This window comes from Rhea americana, unplaced genomic scaffold (assembly GCF_003343005.1).
Source record: "Rhea americana isolate MKP2758 unplaced genomic scaffold, rheAme1 scaffold_4, whole genome shotgun sequence".
NCBI classification, from domain to species: Eukaryota; Metazoa; Chordata; class Aves; order Rheiformes; family Rheidae; genus Rhea; species Rhea americana.
Window position 1 is genome coordinate 4,365,481 of NW_028186534.1, and position 16,791 is coordinate 4,382,271.

The 16,791-nt window shown below is 35.7% G+C and overlaps 1 protein-coding gene across 7 annotated transcripts in view; it reads right to left on the reverse strand.

Moving 5' to 3' along the window:
- The window catches only part of ZMYND8 (zinc finger MYND-type containing 8), a 65,890-nt gene extending 49,499 nt beyond the window's left edge, over positions 1–16,391 (reverse strand). For 2 of the 7 annotated variants that reach the window (XM_085314002.1, XM_085314006.1), the window contains exons 1-2: positions 16,262–16,388; positions 6,679–6,749 (exon numbers count right to left, since the gene is read on the reverse strand). In XM_085314002.1, coding sequence (XP_085170128.1) covers positions 6,679–6,749; positions 16,262–16,275 — 85 coding nt within the window. In that variant the 5' untranslated portion in view covers positions 16,276–16,388. Of the gene's footprint in view, positions 1–6,678; positions 6,750–16,261 lie in introns of all 7 variants that reach the window. The other 5 variants (XM_085314008.1, XM_085314003.1, XM_085314007.1 and 2 more) reach the window with 3 other exon arrangements.
- Between the last annotated feature and the right edge of the window lie 400 nt (positions 16,392–16,791).

A 16,791-nucleotide genomic window follows, 5' to 3' on the forward strand; every position in this document is an offset into this window, starting at 1 on the left:
TTTTTGTTGCAGTAAAGAATTACTCTCTTTGTGATTTGGTATGGAAGGGAAGAAACAAATTTAAGACTTCAAAACAAAGCACTGAGAATCAGTGTCTCTCTATCTTAACTTCATCAACTCTACTAAAATTCCATGAAGAATATTAGTTATTTAAATTCTTTATCTAATTTTCTTACATCTCAAATACTACTGAGTTAAAAAAGTCCCACTTTAAAGTGGTACTACCTACAGTTTATAGAACAAAAACATTTATCTTCTGGAAATTTTCAGAGTCARAAGAAGGAAAACTCAAAAACATGTTTATTTAAACAGGGTGGGGCAGAAGTTAATAGTCATACGTTTTCCAGGTGCCAGATACAACATCATGTTTTTTTTCAATTGAATTATTATTTTAATCTTCCAGGAAGGATAACAGACATCTGTAAATTAAGCCTGAGCTAGTTACATCACTAGAAGTTTCTGGTGGTGCAAGTAGGTCTTTGGTGTTCCAATAGAAAGGTGTCAAATATGCAAAACTCTAATTTAGGTTTCCAATTAGAAAACTAGACGATTTTTTTACGTTTGGCAAAAGCATTATTGAAATAGACCTTCCCCAAGCCTACTTCTCCCAACGCTCATTCCTAATTCCATGCTTTTATTATGATGACATAAATACTTGTGCCAGCACTTCGTAGAGCAAATCAGGAAACTTAGACTCATAAATATAACTGAAGAAGAAAACAAAAAAAAATCATTAAATTAGTTCACCAAAAAGTTAACTTTATGGCTAAAAGAAATAATTGGACTAGCATAAAAGAGAAGGCATCATGAGCATAGCAATCAGTAGCCAAAGGTGACTGAGGACTGCTTAAACAGTTATTACCCCCACATAAAGGTAAGCTGAACCACACYCTTATTAAAAAAAATAAAAGCAGAAAATTGCCTTCCAACTAGACTATCATTTCTCCCTTCCTTCCTACCCCTCCTGAACTGTACATATTTTACACGGCGTGGGGGGAAAACAATCAATAACTCTGAGAGAGAAAGGGGCAACACTAACTCCAATGTCAGTACCATTACAGTCTGATTTGATAAAATAGGCTTCAACTAATAACATGTAATTGGGAGACCTCACAGTTCTGGAATCCATACATTAGTTTATTATCCAGAATTGATGCTAACAGATTTGTGATCTTTCAAACCCATTTTATACTATAACATGCTGTAACTATGTACCTGTTATACTATAACAAGCAATATTTATTATCTTCAAAAAAATTAACAAAACCATAGATAAATCTATCAGAAATTGTATTCAAAACTCTGCAGCATTTCAAACTTATGCTAAAATATTGAAGTATGATGCAGCTGCAACCACAAAAGCCTAGTTTACATTAAAGAAACTTCAACTGATGCAATTAATCCAATCTAGTTGCTTAATATAATAAATAACTGAATATAATATAATAAATAATCAGTTGTGTAAATCCTGATGAACATTATAGTTCTGCACAAGTATAAAAAGACACTGTTAAATGTTTCTACAATGTAGGATTTTGTAAGATACAGAATAGGAAGCACTTTTGAACCTCTTCCAACACAGCAGAAATAATCTGTTTATAAACTACACTCTGGCTTTAGGGAGACTTACTGCCCCAAGGCACTCTTGAAGACCCCCTGTTAAGTATTAAATAACAAGGCCTCTTTGCTAGAGACAAAAGCCTCAGGCTGTACTACTTTTCACTGGAGCATTCTCAAATTACATTTCACATTGGAGGGAGAATTCATCCCTAAGTGACTAAATACTTGGTATCGCTGCACAGAAAGTTGATACACAGYATACTATTATGAAATTGTTAAAAAAAATATGTAATTTATTCTGGAAATCCCATTTTGCAATTCATTTCGCATTTACATTCAAAATATCTGAACAAACATACAGCCATTTATCACTGTGACAAACCCTCTAAGATCAAAACCTTCAACACAAACTTGCTCCAATGTGCAAGTTGTACAAGTCAAATTCTCACCATTAAGTAGTAGTGTCTCAGTGTATGGTCTTATGAAACAGCTAAAACCACCTAATGACTAGCTGCCACTGGCAGGGCTAAGTCTGATCCCAGCAATGATGTCTATCCAATTCCTTAATAGTCTAGTTCAGGAAGGCAGGCAAGTAGAAAATTGCTTCAACACACAGATCCTTAACCAGCTCAGAACAGGACTGAGTAAGAACCAGCATAGCTGCAAATGGAGGAATGTATGGCTGAGAATGGAAAGTAAAGAGTGAAAAAGCTCCTTTTTACTGACAACTAGTCACTATACAGGCAAATAGTTAATATAATAGTTTAAATCCATGAAACCTACATGAAAATCCATCTTCCACCACAGCTAACTGCTGTCAGCAGGTAACTAGATAAACTGGCAGAAAACTAACCTAAAAAANAAAAAAAAAAAAAACTTCCAAGTTAATAGGCTGAGAAAGCTTGGTGAAGAGTCTATGGTTCTCTAAAGAGATCAAGTGGAACTGAAGACAGAACTGCATCAGCCAAAAAATAAAGCTTGTTAGGAGGTGGAACCACAACCTGGAAATACTCAGAAAATTTTCCAGAAAGCCTTGAAAGCCCAATCTTGACATATTTATTAAACAAGTTTAAAAGGAAGTCCACACGGCTGGAACAAAAGCATAGCACAATGCTTCTGTCAGACTAAATATATCATATGCAGATGACTAAATATTACAACAATCTATCCATGGCCTTTCTCCTTTGCTAAATAGCTATCATCTGCTGACCGTTTTGTGTTTCGAGATTCCTTACATTTTCTTTAAGACATCACTTCCCATTTCCACTTCTCAGATTCTTTATGCCTTCTTATTTTGATCCAAAATAGCATGATTTAAAATCTCAAGATTGTGTATCTACAGCTTAAGCAAATCTAACTTAGAACTGCTATGGTAACTTGCCTTCCAACCCCACCAGATGTTTGTACCCACAATTTTTTGCAGACAGGTGCTTGAGTGCAATCACGATTAATCAGTTCATGATGCAGTCAAAAACTAATACTACAAAAAAGTAAATTTTCAGCTAATCAGCTTCTTGATACAACTTACTATGAGGCAGTGGAAGCATCAGTGCCAGAATAGGAAAGAGGTAAAAACATGTATCTGGAGATGAAGGTGTCGGATTGCACACACTCTCACCTATTGCTACAGAATCACTCTTACATAGCACATTCTAAACCACAAAAGGCCTTAGCTATGGTTTTAAGCTCTAATTTCATTATACCTCAACTGATATAAATGCTGGCTAAAGTCTATACTTCCTGTACCAATCTGGTATGTTCCTGCCCTCTCTCTTACAGCAACTCTGGCATTCTACCAAGCCATTTCAGCACACTAAGCTAATAGAAAACTACTCACATTTTATGGTTCGGTTAGTTTCCTGCCAGCTTAGCTATGGAAGGAAGTGGATAAACCTGCAGCATCCAGCAGTTTGACCAGCTTAGGCTGCTTTGAAACCACCACCTTACTTAAATTCATTCAAAAGGCTAAGTTGACACCCTTATCATAGATCAAACAATGAACATTTCAGCTTAACTTAAATTGAGCTGGAATTGATTTATATCAATTAAAATTAAGCTACTTATACCAAAACAAGAATGTTCATGAAGAGGTTTGCATCAGGTTAATTGTTTTTAAAACACTTTAATTCATTTTGGTACAACTTTTTTTTAGATGTGACTTCACATATCTGTATGAACAAACTATTACTGAACAAGTTAGGCTAAGAATTTGCAGCAGATTAGCTTTTCCATGACAGGTGTGAAGATACACAACGCCTGCACAGGCTTCTCAGACCACCAAAAAACCCAAACAAACCAAGCAGAGCTGTACGCTTCCCTTAAAGGTTTGTCTATATGGGGTCAATTTCCTCACATACATCCTTTCTAAAAAAGCAAAATCTGAACAAGCTTAATGTTACAAGAGGAAACAGAGTTTCCTATTCCACAGGTTTAGAACCTTGTTGCACTTTTTCTGCCTTATATATTGTATAACAACTTTGTTCAAAATTCTGTTTAACTTTTGTACTGCACTGAACTAACAGAGAAACTTGCCTCAATCCAAGTTACAGACCCCCAGAGAGACTCATTTTAGCTAGCCTATAATGTGACTAACTCTTGTATTAAGCAGATGACATTTCTGATCAACTATCACTCCCTTTTATTTTACACACAAAACCACATATTCAACCAGTATAAAGTTCTACCACAAATTCATAAATTAGAGTAGGAATAAAATATAAAAAAGATAGCTTATAGGTAAGTCTCAAGATTTCTTTACTATGCACATCACTTCTTCACAAACAAAAACCATATCTGAGAGTGCTTGGGTTTTTTGGCCCCAAAGATGGTGCTGACATGGGTTTTCACATCAAATTCAATAAATCGATTAAAATAAATCAGTAGCTAGTTAAATAAACATCAATTCCATTATTATCATTCCATTAAGTCCACTTCTGTTAAGCTTCGTCTTTATTAGTGGTATTTGTACGACAAAGACCTAAACTAACCAGCACTAAATCTAAACAAGCACTGTGGTGATTCTGCCTTTCTTTTTCAAACCACTCCACTCTCAGCTGCTACCAGGGCTTGCCTATAAGCTGGTTCACGGAGTTGTACTGACAGTATAAAGATATGAGCCATTTTCTGTCAAACCAACTCACCAAGGGTGATGAGCACCAGAACCAAACCAAAAGAAGCAGCAAGATCACATGGTTGAGAGCAGGGGTGGGAGGATGAAAGACTGACCCTTTTAATGAGAATTAGGTATTAAATCAGTTCAGTGCCTTGGAAAATTCATCTTAACTCTACAAAAAAAAAAAAAAAGTCTCCTGTGGGCTTAATTCATTGACACAGTTTACCTCGAGGTCAGACCAGCATTAGAACGAATGCAAGGGAATTGCAATCTATTGCATGGACCACACATCTGCTTCTGAGAACAGTAAAGCAAATGATTTTTAGATATAGAATATCTCAGTGGGACATAAGAGGTAATTTAGCTCACTTGATACATGTGAAATTCTTATTAGTACTTATATCTGGGCCAAAGCCTTTCTAAAGTGAACTGATGGTGAGATTTCATGGGCAGCTAAATGAATCTCATGATCCCCTTTGTTTCCTTCATCGGGTTCTTGTACTCATCAAGCTCTTCCATGAACAAACTAGTCACTAAAGCAGTCGAAGAATGTTTCAGTTTTTAAGTCAGTTAGAAAGTTCAAGTGGCTGGAATCTGACAAGCATCACAGAGGAAGTGGCAGGAGTACAAAGCTGGGAGCAGGGAAGACCAAAAATCCCCCCTTTTAGCAGCAATCATTAAAGCAGTTAATTTTCTGATGGCTTAGGAAATTGAAACATGAAGAAAAGCAAACATCCAAAGCAGCAGAAGGATGGAGACTGACATACAAGGCTGACACACATAGGAGGGAGAAAAGGACAAGAAGAAAGAGGCCACAAGGTGTAAGTCCATCTCTTTTGATCATCTAACTATGTCTTCTAACCATACCATGACAAAAGGAGTAAGCAAATTGCTGTCCATCAGCACAGACAGGACCTAAATGTAATTTTATAACCATGTTGTCTACCCAAGCTCCTTAATTAGAACAGTGGAATACAGATGATCTGTGCCATGCTTTCAAGAAAATTAAATCTACACAGTCAGAGTTAACAAGACTATGACCTCAGTAGTAGAAATGTGAAGAATAAGTGTGTATGTGCCTGAATTTAAATAGAATGGTATTACTCCGAGGTACCAGAGTAAAATGGTTTGGCTGAGATCTAAGACACATGAGCAAGATGCAGCTGCATACCCTCAGCCTCCATGGTTACCATGGTTTTATGGTTTTCCAGAAATGGCTTTTCAGGTGAACTGAGCCACAAACTCGAGGCAACAGGTGAGGAAAGACAGCTCATTGCCAATTACAGTGAACTGAGGCAGACACTATTAGGTACAAGTATACTGGCTGAATGGCATTTCTGTTCCCCTGTCCAAAGAACAATGGGATTTTTTACAGTGATATAAGCAGTTATATGTACATATATATATATATACACATACATATATATAGTACTGAGAGATAACAGAATTTACCTATAGTACGTCAATCTTATGGAAAAACTCAGAAACCATAGGGATAGAGATTCTCAGTCCCCTACAATTCCAACAACTTTAGTTCATGTTGGATAACAGGATGAATCCATGACAGTCCTTGAAATAAGTACTGCTTACTGGACCATTTTAGTGGAAACAGAAATGTTAATGTTCTTGTTTGTTCTTAGGGTAACTAGGATTAGTTATTATAGGAAACGATAAATTGTTATTATTACTTTCTCCTACACTGCAAATTTATGTAAGTACTTCAAAGGAAGTGGGATGATATGAGAGACATAATCCAAGTTCGTTATTTATAAACCAGAAATAACAATATAGTAGGGGAGTGAATTGCAAAATATAATAAAAACTAAGCAAAAAGATAAAAACTGAAGATATAATATTGTTTTCTATTAACTAGGCCAGTAGCCGTTATAAAAAAATACAAGTCTTTACTCCAGATTAACTTCAGGGCAGATTATACATTTTCACTATCCTGCTTTACACATATTCTTCTGTGTTGTAGAACATAGATGTCATTCCTTCTCACTCACCTTTGGATCGAGTAGAGATATCCATCCCCTCCACCACCTCCTGCTCTGCTTTTATTTCCTCCTCAGCTAAGCTGCAAGAATTTAAAGAATGAATTAAAATGTTGTACTGTACTCTTCCCATGTCCAGATTCATATACAGAAGTTGAAAATAACATTGTCAAACACAACTGTGTTAAGATATTTGTGATGAAAGCAAAGGTCTCTTAATTCCCAGTTTACATTGATCAAAGTATGTAGGGGAACAGTCCTGGTCCACATGCACTCTGCATGCTACCTGTTACAAAGGTAACATTTTCATAATAAAGAACATGTACTGAAGATTGAGACAAATAGAACTTCTTTTCCTCATAGTTCATAATGTAAAGCCTCCATAAACTGTGTAGCCAGATTCCTAATAATATTCAAATGCTCACCAGCATCAGTGAACAAACTGGCAGATGGAATGATTTATCAACACAGAACAACTCGCAAAATTAGAATCTAACATGCAGTTTCAAAAACTATTAAATAAATAATTCCAAGCATTTTGAAACTACACAGTATAACAAAAAAACCCCAAGTATTTATAACTTATTGGCAGTATAACTACATCAATTATTATCTACAATAAAGAATAAACAGAGTTGTCATGCTAGGTAGGATAAATAACAACTAGATGGCAAACTAGATCTGACTTGCTGATATACTGCTTTCTGCCAGTGATGCCATTCAAAAAGTAACTCCCCATGTTTCGCTAGTCCAGTAACTCTGGGAAAGGAAGGTGGAAGGGAGAGAGGGAAAAAAAAAAAAAAACTAGAGTAAGTATTAACAGACTTTGAGATTTGACTATTCCAGATGAAAGATAAAGAAAACACAGAATTGAAGCAAGTCCAAATTCAAAATCATAGACAAATGCAATTATTGTGCCTCAAGAGGGTATCACAGCTGTCCACTAATACTACAAAGCAAAACAGCCAAACAGAATGTACACCTTTTCCTCAGAAGTGACAATATACTGTCTGATTTGTTAATGTAAGTTGTTACATAAACCATTTACATTAATATAGTAGACTGTGAACTATTGCTGCTATGGGGCAAACAGAGATTCCATTCAGGCATCTCAGCTATAGGGACAGCTACTTCTAGCATGGGGCAAAGATAACAGCTAGATACCTCTGCTTTAGCCGCTGTGGTTAAATCTGCCCAAGACAGTTATTCAAGGGTCTGAAACAACGCTGAGGACCTGGTTACACTTAAAACGGAAGAACTCTCCAGGTGGACAAATAGTTTATATTAGCAATAGTTTTGTGTAAGTTTGTCAGAAGTACTTTTAATCAGCCATCAACTATCAGGCATTTGGGTTGCAATCGCTTTCACGTTTCTAAACAGGACAGTTATGCCAACAAAATGTTTAAACATAAGTGAATCAAGTTCAATGTATGGAAGACCCAAAACTGAGAAGGCCCATCAACTCTGGAAAACATTATTCTATATTTCTCAGTCATATGTATCAATAATTTATAAATTAAGCTGTTTAAAGTCATAAAGCAACAAAGAGAAATTCTAGTCTACTAGTACTCAATCTCCTCCGTTTGTGGGCCATGCAGTTTATTCCAGGAATGAGAAATGTCACCCATGTGATCACAATTCTGGTAAATAAATAGCTTGGTTGACCATACTACAATGCTCCCTGATTTATTTGCACATTTGTTACACCATTTCCCAGAAGGCGTCCAGCAAAAAGACCCCAGCAGTGTATTGCAGACTCCAAACATTTCATGCACGACTTGCCTCTGCCCATTCTTTCTCCAAGGTCTCCTAAGCAATGGAAAGGGATGGGCTTACAGGATGGGTTGATTGCTTCTCCCCTTCAAAACCCAATTTCAGTACTACTACCAAACTGTAACTAAAACTATTAAAAATTCAACTTGTAAATGCGCAATAATACCCATTAATTCTAATGACAAGGAAGTATGCTAGCTGTACATATTACCTGCTTTTAAAATATAGTTCCAGGTTCAGCCACAGATTACAACATACAAGTTGTTAAAAGACTACTTGAAGTCTCAGGATTGTTTTACACCGGTTGCTTCAAAAGGGGTGGACACCCCAACCTCTGGCTTTATGTTCCAAAAAAATCAAATGATAACTTTAACTGAATCAGTTCTGTGATTAGCTCACTGTGCAGCTGCATGAGCAGTAGTGCCATACTAAAAAGAGGAAATGGGAGTGCACCACCTATGGGAAAGGGGGAAGAGAGGAAACACAAATATCCTTTTGGCAGCAGCTTACATTTAAGTTTCATTAAATCAATCATGACATTCCAGACTCATCCAAATGTATCAGGTGGTATTTTGTTCAGATCACCAAACCTCAGTGGAAGACGATACAAGAGTTAAGAAGGACATGGTAACTGCTACAAGTTAGTATTAAGAGGCACAGAGTTGTGCAAGAGTCCTGGCTGAGAAATGTGTATGGCAGATCAATAGAGCAACACAGTAGCAGAAATTGTTCTACATCCCTGACTGAAGTAGCACAGGATGTTACATAGCCGACCCAGGACGCTTTGCACCTGAGGCCCCAAATCTAGCACAGAGGGAATATTACAGGTTAGGACTCCCATGCATTAGTTACAGTATGTAAGGTTTCTTCAGCTCTAAATCTGTCTCTCTCCATCTAAGTTAGGAAATTCAATCAGCTCCTTCATCACCTTCTAAAGTGTTCTTTCAGTATATCTATAGAGACAAWAAATAAATAAATAAATAGTTCCAAGATTAACAAAAATATCTTGATGCTTCTCTGATGTATCATATAAAAGTCAGATATGTGATGTCTAAAGAGAGCTCCTCCAAAGATGCTAAGTCTAAAAGAACATTCAAAAATGCATTCACCACTAGACACAAATGTTCTTCATTTCTATTAGCAATGGTGGTACATATATCCTATACAAACATATGCACTACTCTGCTTCAATCATAACTAAAACAAATATCAACAAATACCTGCTATATTATGAAAACTGAGCCTTAGACAACAGATTGCATCTAGATTTTCTCTACTACAAGTCATCTCACTCAACTGTTTAAAGGTACAAACTGTGCTCTTAGGTATATAAGAAAATTATTGAGATTATTCTGAAAAACTCAAAATGTTTTAGAGGGTGAGGAGTTAAATGTATTAAACACTTATAAAAGATATTTAAAACTCATGCTGACCTTCAGAAGCATCTCCCATTGTTTTATGAGCTGTAATGTATTATGACTTACACATCATGACRTTGTTTGAATGGGGGCAGTGATGACTATAGTGGTAATCTTAAAGACTGAAGTTTATAAATAAATGCTAGCAGTTTAGAACAAGGTTAACTAACTTTTTTTAAAGCTGAAAGATCTTTTCACCTTTACACCTTCCACCAATGCAAGTAATATTCTGAAAATACTTTAAACATCACAAACTTCCAAATCCAGAAATGTTGTTACCAAAATATTTCAAGGGAAATATTCAAGAAAAACAGGTCCTTAGTGACAGCTTATTATTACCCACAATAAAATAAAAACAAAATTAAAAAGAGCATCAAAATAAGTGCAAACATCTAGTTCTACAGAAATAGTAACTGTTTTCTCGAGTAGACCATTCTATTTAGTTGCATTTGGAAGAGATTTCATTTTTGCAGGACAGAGTTGTTCTTTCAGTTAGGATGCATTACTATTATGCAAGTGTATTATGAATGTGATGCCCTGAGGTTGCGGCTCAGAAATTATACTGGTATATACTCAATTAAGTATCTAGCTGAGCTTATATCATTCTGAGAGCTACTCTTATTTCCTTATTAAAATTAATGAACACAGAGGAACACATTTTAAAAAAATAATTGAAATTTAAGCTTTGCCAGTTTCACTGTCAATTAGCTAGAACACACATTAATCATTTAAAACTTCCTATACTCATATTGACAAGACTTATTAAAAAAATGAAATTTTGTTTCTTAATGTCAAAACTGACTTGTTTCACACAAATTACTTTAATGTGTCTGAATAAGGGGAGATGGGGTGCAGATTATTCTTTTGAGGGATATCTGGGGACAAAAAAAGGAGGATTGCAAACATACAGGATTTATTGATCCTTAGTTTAAAAATGCAAAAGGAACCTATCTGCATGATATTTAAAACGTTTATTAAATCAAAAAGAGCTTTTTTAAATGAAATTCAGTTTCTCAAATTTCAGAGCAATAAATAAAATACTGACTTTTCTATTTAGGAAAATCATTCCTGCAGTAATAGGACTTACCTGAAAAAATGTACATACACAGAAATATTTAAAACTGCTCTAATCTATATTAACTACGAAGAGCAATTAAAAGTTGCAGATGAACTACTGCACCTTGACATTTAACCAAGAAAAACTGACAGATATGGAAAACCACTCAAAACAGCCGATGCCCACATACACGGACTAGATCTACATATGGGAATAAACATATTAATTAAAATTCAAGAAATATATATTTATGGAATTATTTTTTTACTTTCAATTAATATAAAACAAAACAAAAAAACACTGATTTAAGACTATAAGCACTAAAACTGAATTTCATCCTTAAGATAATTCCTGTCTCTCCCACATCACATTTGTGAGTAGCAAATATAAATAATGATTTCAAAAAACTGCATTCAATAAAAAATTGAAAAAAAAATATTTGCATGCCATTGCTGAATAAATAGCAGCTTTGTATAAGCACTCACCTATAACAGTCTCTTACTCATCGGTAGCTATGCTATTTATGCAGGATTCTTAAAATGGCGTCTGACAGCACTGCACTGCCTCATTCCTGTACTGTAGCTAAAATGGTAGCAGTTTATTCAATAACAGTATCTCTTGTTTAAACAACAGTGCTATATTAGAAGCAAGCATCTAAATATCAGAAACAGTAAAGTATGACAAAAGGACACCTGACATCCAAATGTTTCACTAAAAAGGCACAAGACAGGGAGTTTTGTGAAGTCACAGGTTACTAAGGAAATCGCTCAATTTTAGATTCACTCTCCGGTTTGAGTCTCTCATATTTTATGTTTCCTTTTGCAGAATCTCCAACAAAATGCTCAATTTGTATTAGGCATTTAACAAACACAAAATGCTTGTTCAGCTATGTATCTACAGCTATGTTTAAGCCAGCTACCTCTGATGCAAAGCCAAAAAAAAAAATCTTTTTTTTAATGTAAAGACCACTTCGATTCTTTTTAAAACCTTATTCTTATTCAGCGTGCATTTAAACTAGTTCCACAAAACAGAAAATCAAGAGAGGGAGGGAAACCTTTGGTGACACACAGAACTCTGTAGGCTAACAACTACAGAGCTAAGGCCCAAACAGGGCAAGCAGAAGAGTTAAAGATTTCAGAACCTAACAACTTAATTTGAAAGTAATCATGTTTGAAAACAAAGGTTTATACTAGCTATATTAAGGATATTAACATCTTGTTACAACCTGGCTTTAATCCCACAGTATGAAACCTAGATGCCATGACAACTCGCAATAARGGGTTAACCTCCAAACGACAGACAACTTCTATCAAATAAATAAAATTCAGTTCCTATGCAGCTATGTGTAAGTTAGACTTCAGCCCCATGAATACAAGACATATTTGTTAATATATAGAGAAAAAAAAGAGTTCTAAAYCTAGTTTAAAGGGCCAAGCTAGACGGCCTATTAAAATGGTTTTCAAACAGTGGTTTGCAGATCCCTCACAGTCCACAGRCTATTTCTAATAGTTTTGCAAACAATAGTTAAGTAAATCAAACCTATTCTAATTGGCTTAAATTCACTAGAATGGGATTCATATGTCCATGGGAAAAATGTTAGGGATCCACGAATAACAAAAGTTGAATACTGCTAGCCTAGTGAGCAGTACTACATTCTGTTTAGACAAAGGTTTATGTCCAACCTTCAAGATATTTAAGGGATTCAAATTAATATTCCAAATTCCACACTGGGAGGAGGGGATCTTACACTGAGATTTACCATCTCTTGGCCAATTACATTGGAGTTGCACTATTACTACGGAAAATCAACCACGACCTATTAGTTTTCAACTATTGGATCGACATGGCCAATACACCAAAAACAAAGAAAAAATGAAGCAAAACTGATATCCCACAATGGGAGAAGGCTCAAAAAGAAGAGTCAAACGAAGTTTGTGAACACTAATACAGAGATATACCAATATCTGATTTTTGAACACGATGTCCCTTTCAGTATATGCCTCTAGTTTCAATTTAGGTTTTTGTATACATTTCAATATGCCTGCCTGATGGGGGGGGAGGGAGAGAAATGTCTCGTTTGGAGTGGTTTATACTCTGCACTTGTTTCATTCTCAGTATGTTAAGTAGTGTCATTTGCTAAAAAGAYACTCAGTTTTTCCCCAGCACTATTTAGCTTCCAACTAAAACAGTTTGTCTACAAAGAATGAAAGAGGCATGTAGCTTTTAAAAAGCTACTGTTTTCATCATAATTTATAATCCACATCACTCCTTTGTTTCCCCCCCACTGCATTCTTTGTGCAGCTAATTACAAAAGTAACTGAATGTTGGCACTACGTAATAATGGCTAATCATATTCATCCTGGACGATTCAAATTCCTCTTTAGCAGCCAGAAAATGTAAGGTGCAATTATATGATTAACTCCTACTTACATTAGAGTAATGGCCATTTACTATAAGCTGAAAAAATCTCAGCTATATTGCTTTATACATTTTCTGTTTACCTGTGATATTAACAAGTTCCAGTCCTGTAAAAATCTTGGGTAGAAAGAATACGTGCTCTTTTCTTCCCCTATGTCTATCACTTAAACCCCCACATTCTGTCTGTCCCGAACAGTAGAAAAACACCACAGAGTGCGTCTTATTATGCAATCTATGAAAGTGAGTGATAACATCATACCTTGACAAAGCACCAAAAACATATGAAACTCTTCAGCTTGGCTGAATTTGCTTTACTTAGATGGAACAAAGATGGTAGAAATTTCCAGAAGGCCTTTCTCAGTCTTGCCACTGCAATTGTCAATCTTTAACCTAGACTCTGCTTCTATTGGATCAAGCACTCCATGAAGCAGCGCGATTGGGCTGATCTGTAAAACAACACTGCTGTCTCTACCTTGCCTCAGACATCTTGCTGCAATGCAGACATTTATTTTTTGTGAACTATAACAGAATTATATTTGAGTGATTAAAAATAGTGAACTTTAACAGACTCACGATGCTATGTTTCATTACGTGCACAGGGGCAGCTTATACAAATATGCTTCACTGTCAGCAACGTGTCTGGAGGTACAGATTTGAAACAGATCCTAGTTTAACAAAACCTGTGGGAGCCATTTTAATACAAGCTTTTTGATTACAGATCACTTACTCCTGCTTCCTCATATTAAATGAATATAATGTTGTGCAATACTTAAAGATTCAAAGCAAACTGCTAACTTGTATAAAACTTGCTATGAAAATTATGTCCAAATGTAATTTCTCTTTTTAGCAATTGAAGAACAAAAACCGGAATAACTTCCTAGCTGTGCAGGCACCCTTCTCTATGCTGAAAAATGCAAAAAAGGTGCATACAAAACTCCTATCACATGAAATTCAGTGGTACAATCCAGCAGTGTTTTAGGTTGTGAACTGAGCAAGACATTCTTATCATCTAATCCTTTTGGGGGGGGGGGCGTTGAAAGGAGAAAAGTGAGATATTCAAAAAAATACCTTAATGGCAAACAAGTAACCAGATGTATATGGCTAGGTTACAAAATGTTATCAAATACATGGCAACCGTCTATAAAAGTTAGCAAGTATCAGTGCCTAGTAACCATCATTTCAAAACCACCTTAGAACAAAGTTCTTTCTTAAAATCATGAATGCATGTGGAATGCTAAAAACTATACAAAAAATATATTAAAAGCACCAAAGAGCATCCCTGCTCTGCTTTCATAACTGTATTGATGTTCAGAGAAAAGCAGTTTGTTAAAACAAGCATGCAAGTGTTACAATTAAAACATCAATGAAGGGCACAAAATGTTTAAAATTAGTTACAAATCAAGCAGGTTTATCTGAGATTATATTTCATATACTATCAAAAACACATGCTCTTTAAGCATTATTTACTTAACTGTTTTAGGTCATTTCATTGCTGAGTACCAGCACATTCATCACACCTCAAAAGCCTAAGGAACGACCAAACTGTGCTCTACCCTACAAGCATGGTAATTAAGGATCTATGAACAAAGAACAAGTAGAGTATTTTTCACTGGCCTCTGGTAAACAGAAAGTATAAGCTTCAAACTTTGTAAGAAAATTATCAAAAAAATAGTGCATTTAAATTAGAACAGTTCACATGAACAAGTCCCCTAAAATGGATGCTAAATAAATCTCCTAAATTTTTATAAGAATAACCACTAATGTTATTTCACTTACTGGACTAACTGACCAACTAAAAACAAAATGTTCAGAAAACTATTAAAAATGTTCAGAGAGTAACATGCTGCTTACTTACCAACTGTTCAAGCACCCATCTCATTTTTCCAGTTAAGAAGATACAACAGGCTGGCAGATTTGGGAATTGATCAAAAAGGAATTCTTTGAAATAATTACGCAGCATTAAACCAAAAGTTAAACAAAAGGCAAAAAATAAGAACGAACAACATGTACTACTGTCATGAACCACACATGATTTTATATCCTCTGGACTCCACAACACAGAATTGTGGCTGACACAGTGTAAAACAAAAAGGCACAGATAAAAGGTACATTAGTTTATTTGAACTATGTAAAATAAGAAAGCTAACAGTTCAAAAATATTTTCCATAAAGAATCAGATTTGTAAACAGATGTATTGCTGCATTTTATTGAGCAGTAACCTATTTCCAAATTCTGCAGCATAAAAACTCGCTTTTAAAGGAACAAAATATTAACCATACATTGTCCCTCAGAAAGAGAAACACGTTGTATTAATTATTCCTGCAAGAAAAAAAGTTCAATAATCATCTTAAGTTAAGATAAGCTGCATAAAAAACATGATGCAACAGCACACCACCACCTAGGCCCAATATCTACAATCTGCCATTAGCACTTTTTGCTGATGTCTAGGTTTTTAAAAATCCCATATTTTCTCAGAGATAACTTATCTTAGCTATTCCATTCACTGTTTAGAAAGGTAAACTTGCCTGTTCTTCTGTCTGCCATTATCCCTGCTTGACTCCCTGTAGGGCAGTTAAATGCATCTGCTCCCTAGCTTCCATTTTCTCTTCAGCAGGCATGTGACACAACAGACAATAGTACTGGCAAACTGCTCAGAGAGAGAAAGCTTCTTTGGAATACCAGGATCTTGATAAACTCTAAAAACACCATCCTCCTGTGAAGAAGTAGGTATGCCAAGGTTTTGCCAGTCTGCAAAATAAAGCTGTGGCTAATGGCTACTAACCATGTGACCCAAGAAAGCAAATTTAAACAGTTTCAACTTAAGAAAGTGCTGTGGTGTGAGTTTTGCACAACAAATCACAGAGAATCACACTCTCAACCCACAACTCATAGGTCTTAGAGAAAAAAAAATGTAAAAAGTAAGGCTTACCTCTGTGGATGCATTGTTAACACAGTGTTATGTCAATACTTATAAAACATGGAGGACAGGCTCTCAGTACTCAGACAGAAAGGGCTTGGCACTTCAGCTTGATGATCTGTCTTCCTAATAAAAGCTAATCCTGGATTGGCTACTTTGGTAAATCCGAATGTAAAGCTTCAGGGGATTGGCTGAAACACTTCCTGAGCGATTATCTTTGTGCAGCTCTGGCAAGCAGGAGCCATCCTGTGCATAGAGAAGACAGGCTAAGCTAGGCCCGTTTCAGCAGGAAAAACTCGAAAAGAAACCCCAAATGCGGGCTCCTCATAGAAAATATATAGATTTTCAAGCAGAGGGAAGTGATCACAAACTGCCTGCCTGAGCAAATGTGTTTCAACATGTCATTACTGAAGGGATTTGGATATTTTAAACCTGCAGAAGGGAGAGTTTGCCCAGGTCACTACAACTATTCTTTCTAAACAAAAAGCTAAATTTGCTTTGCTGCTATTCTGCAGCATGTCTCATAGAGAAAGCCTGACTTT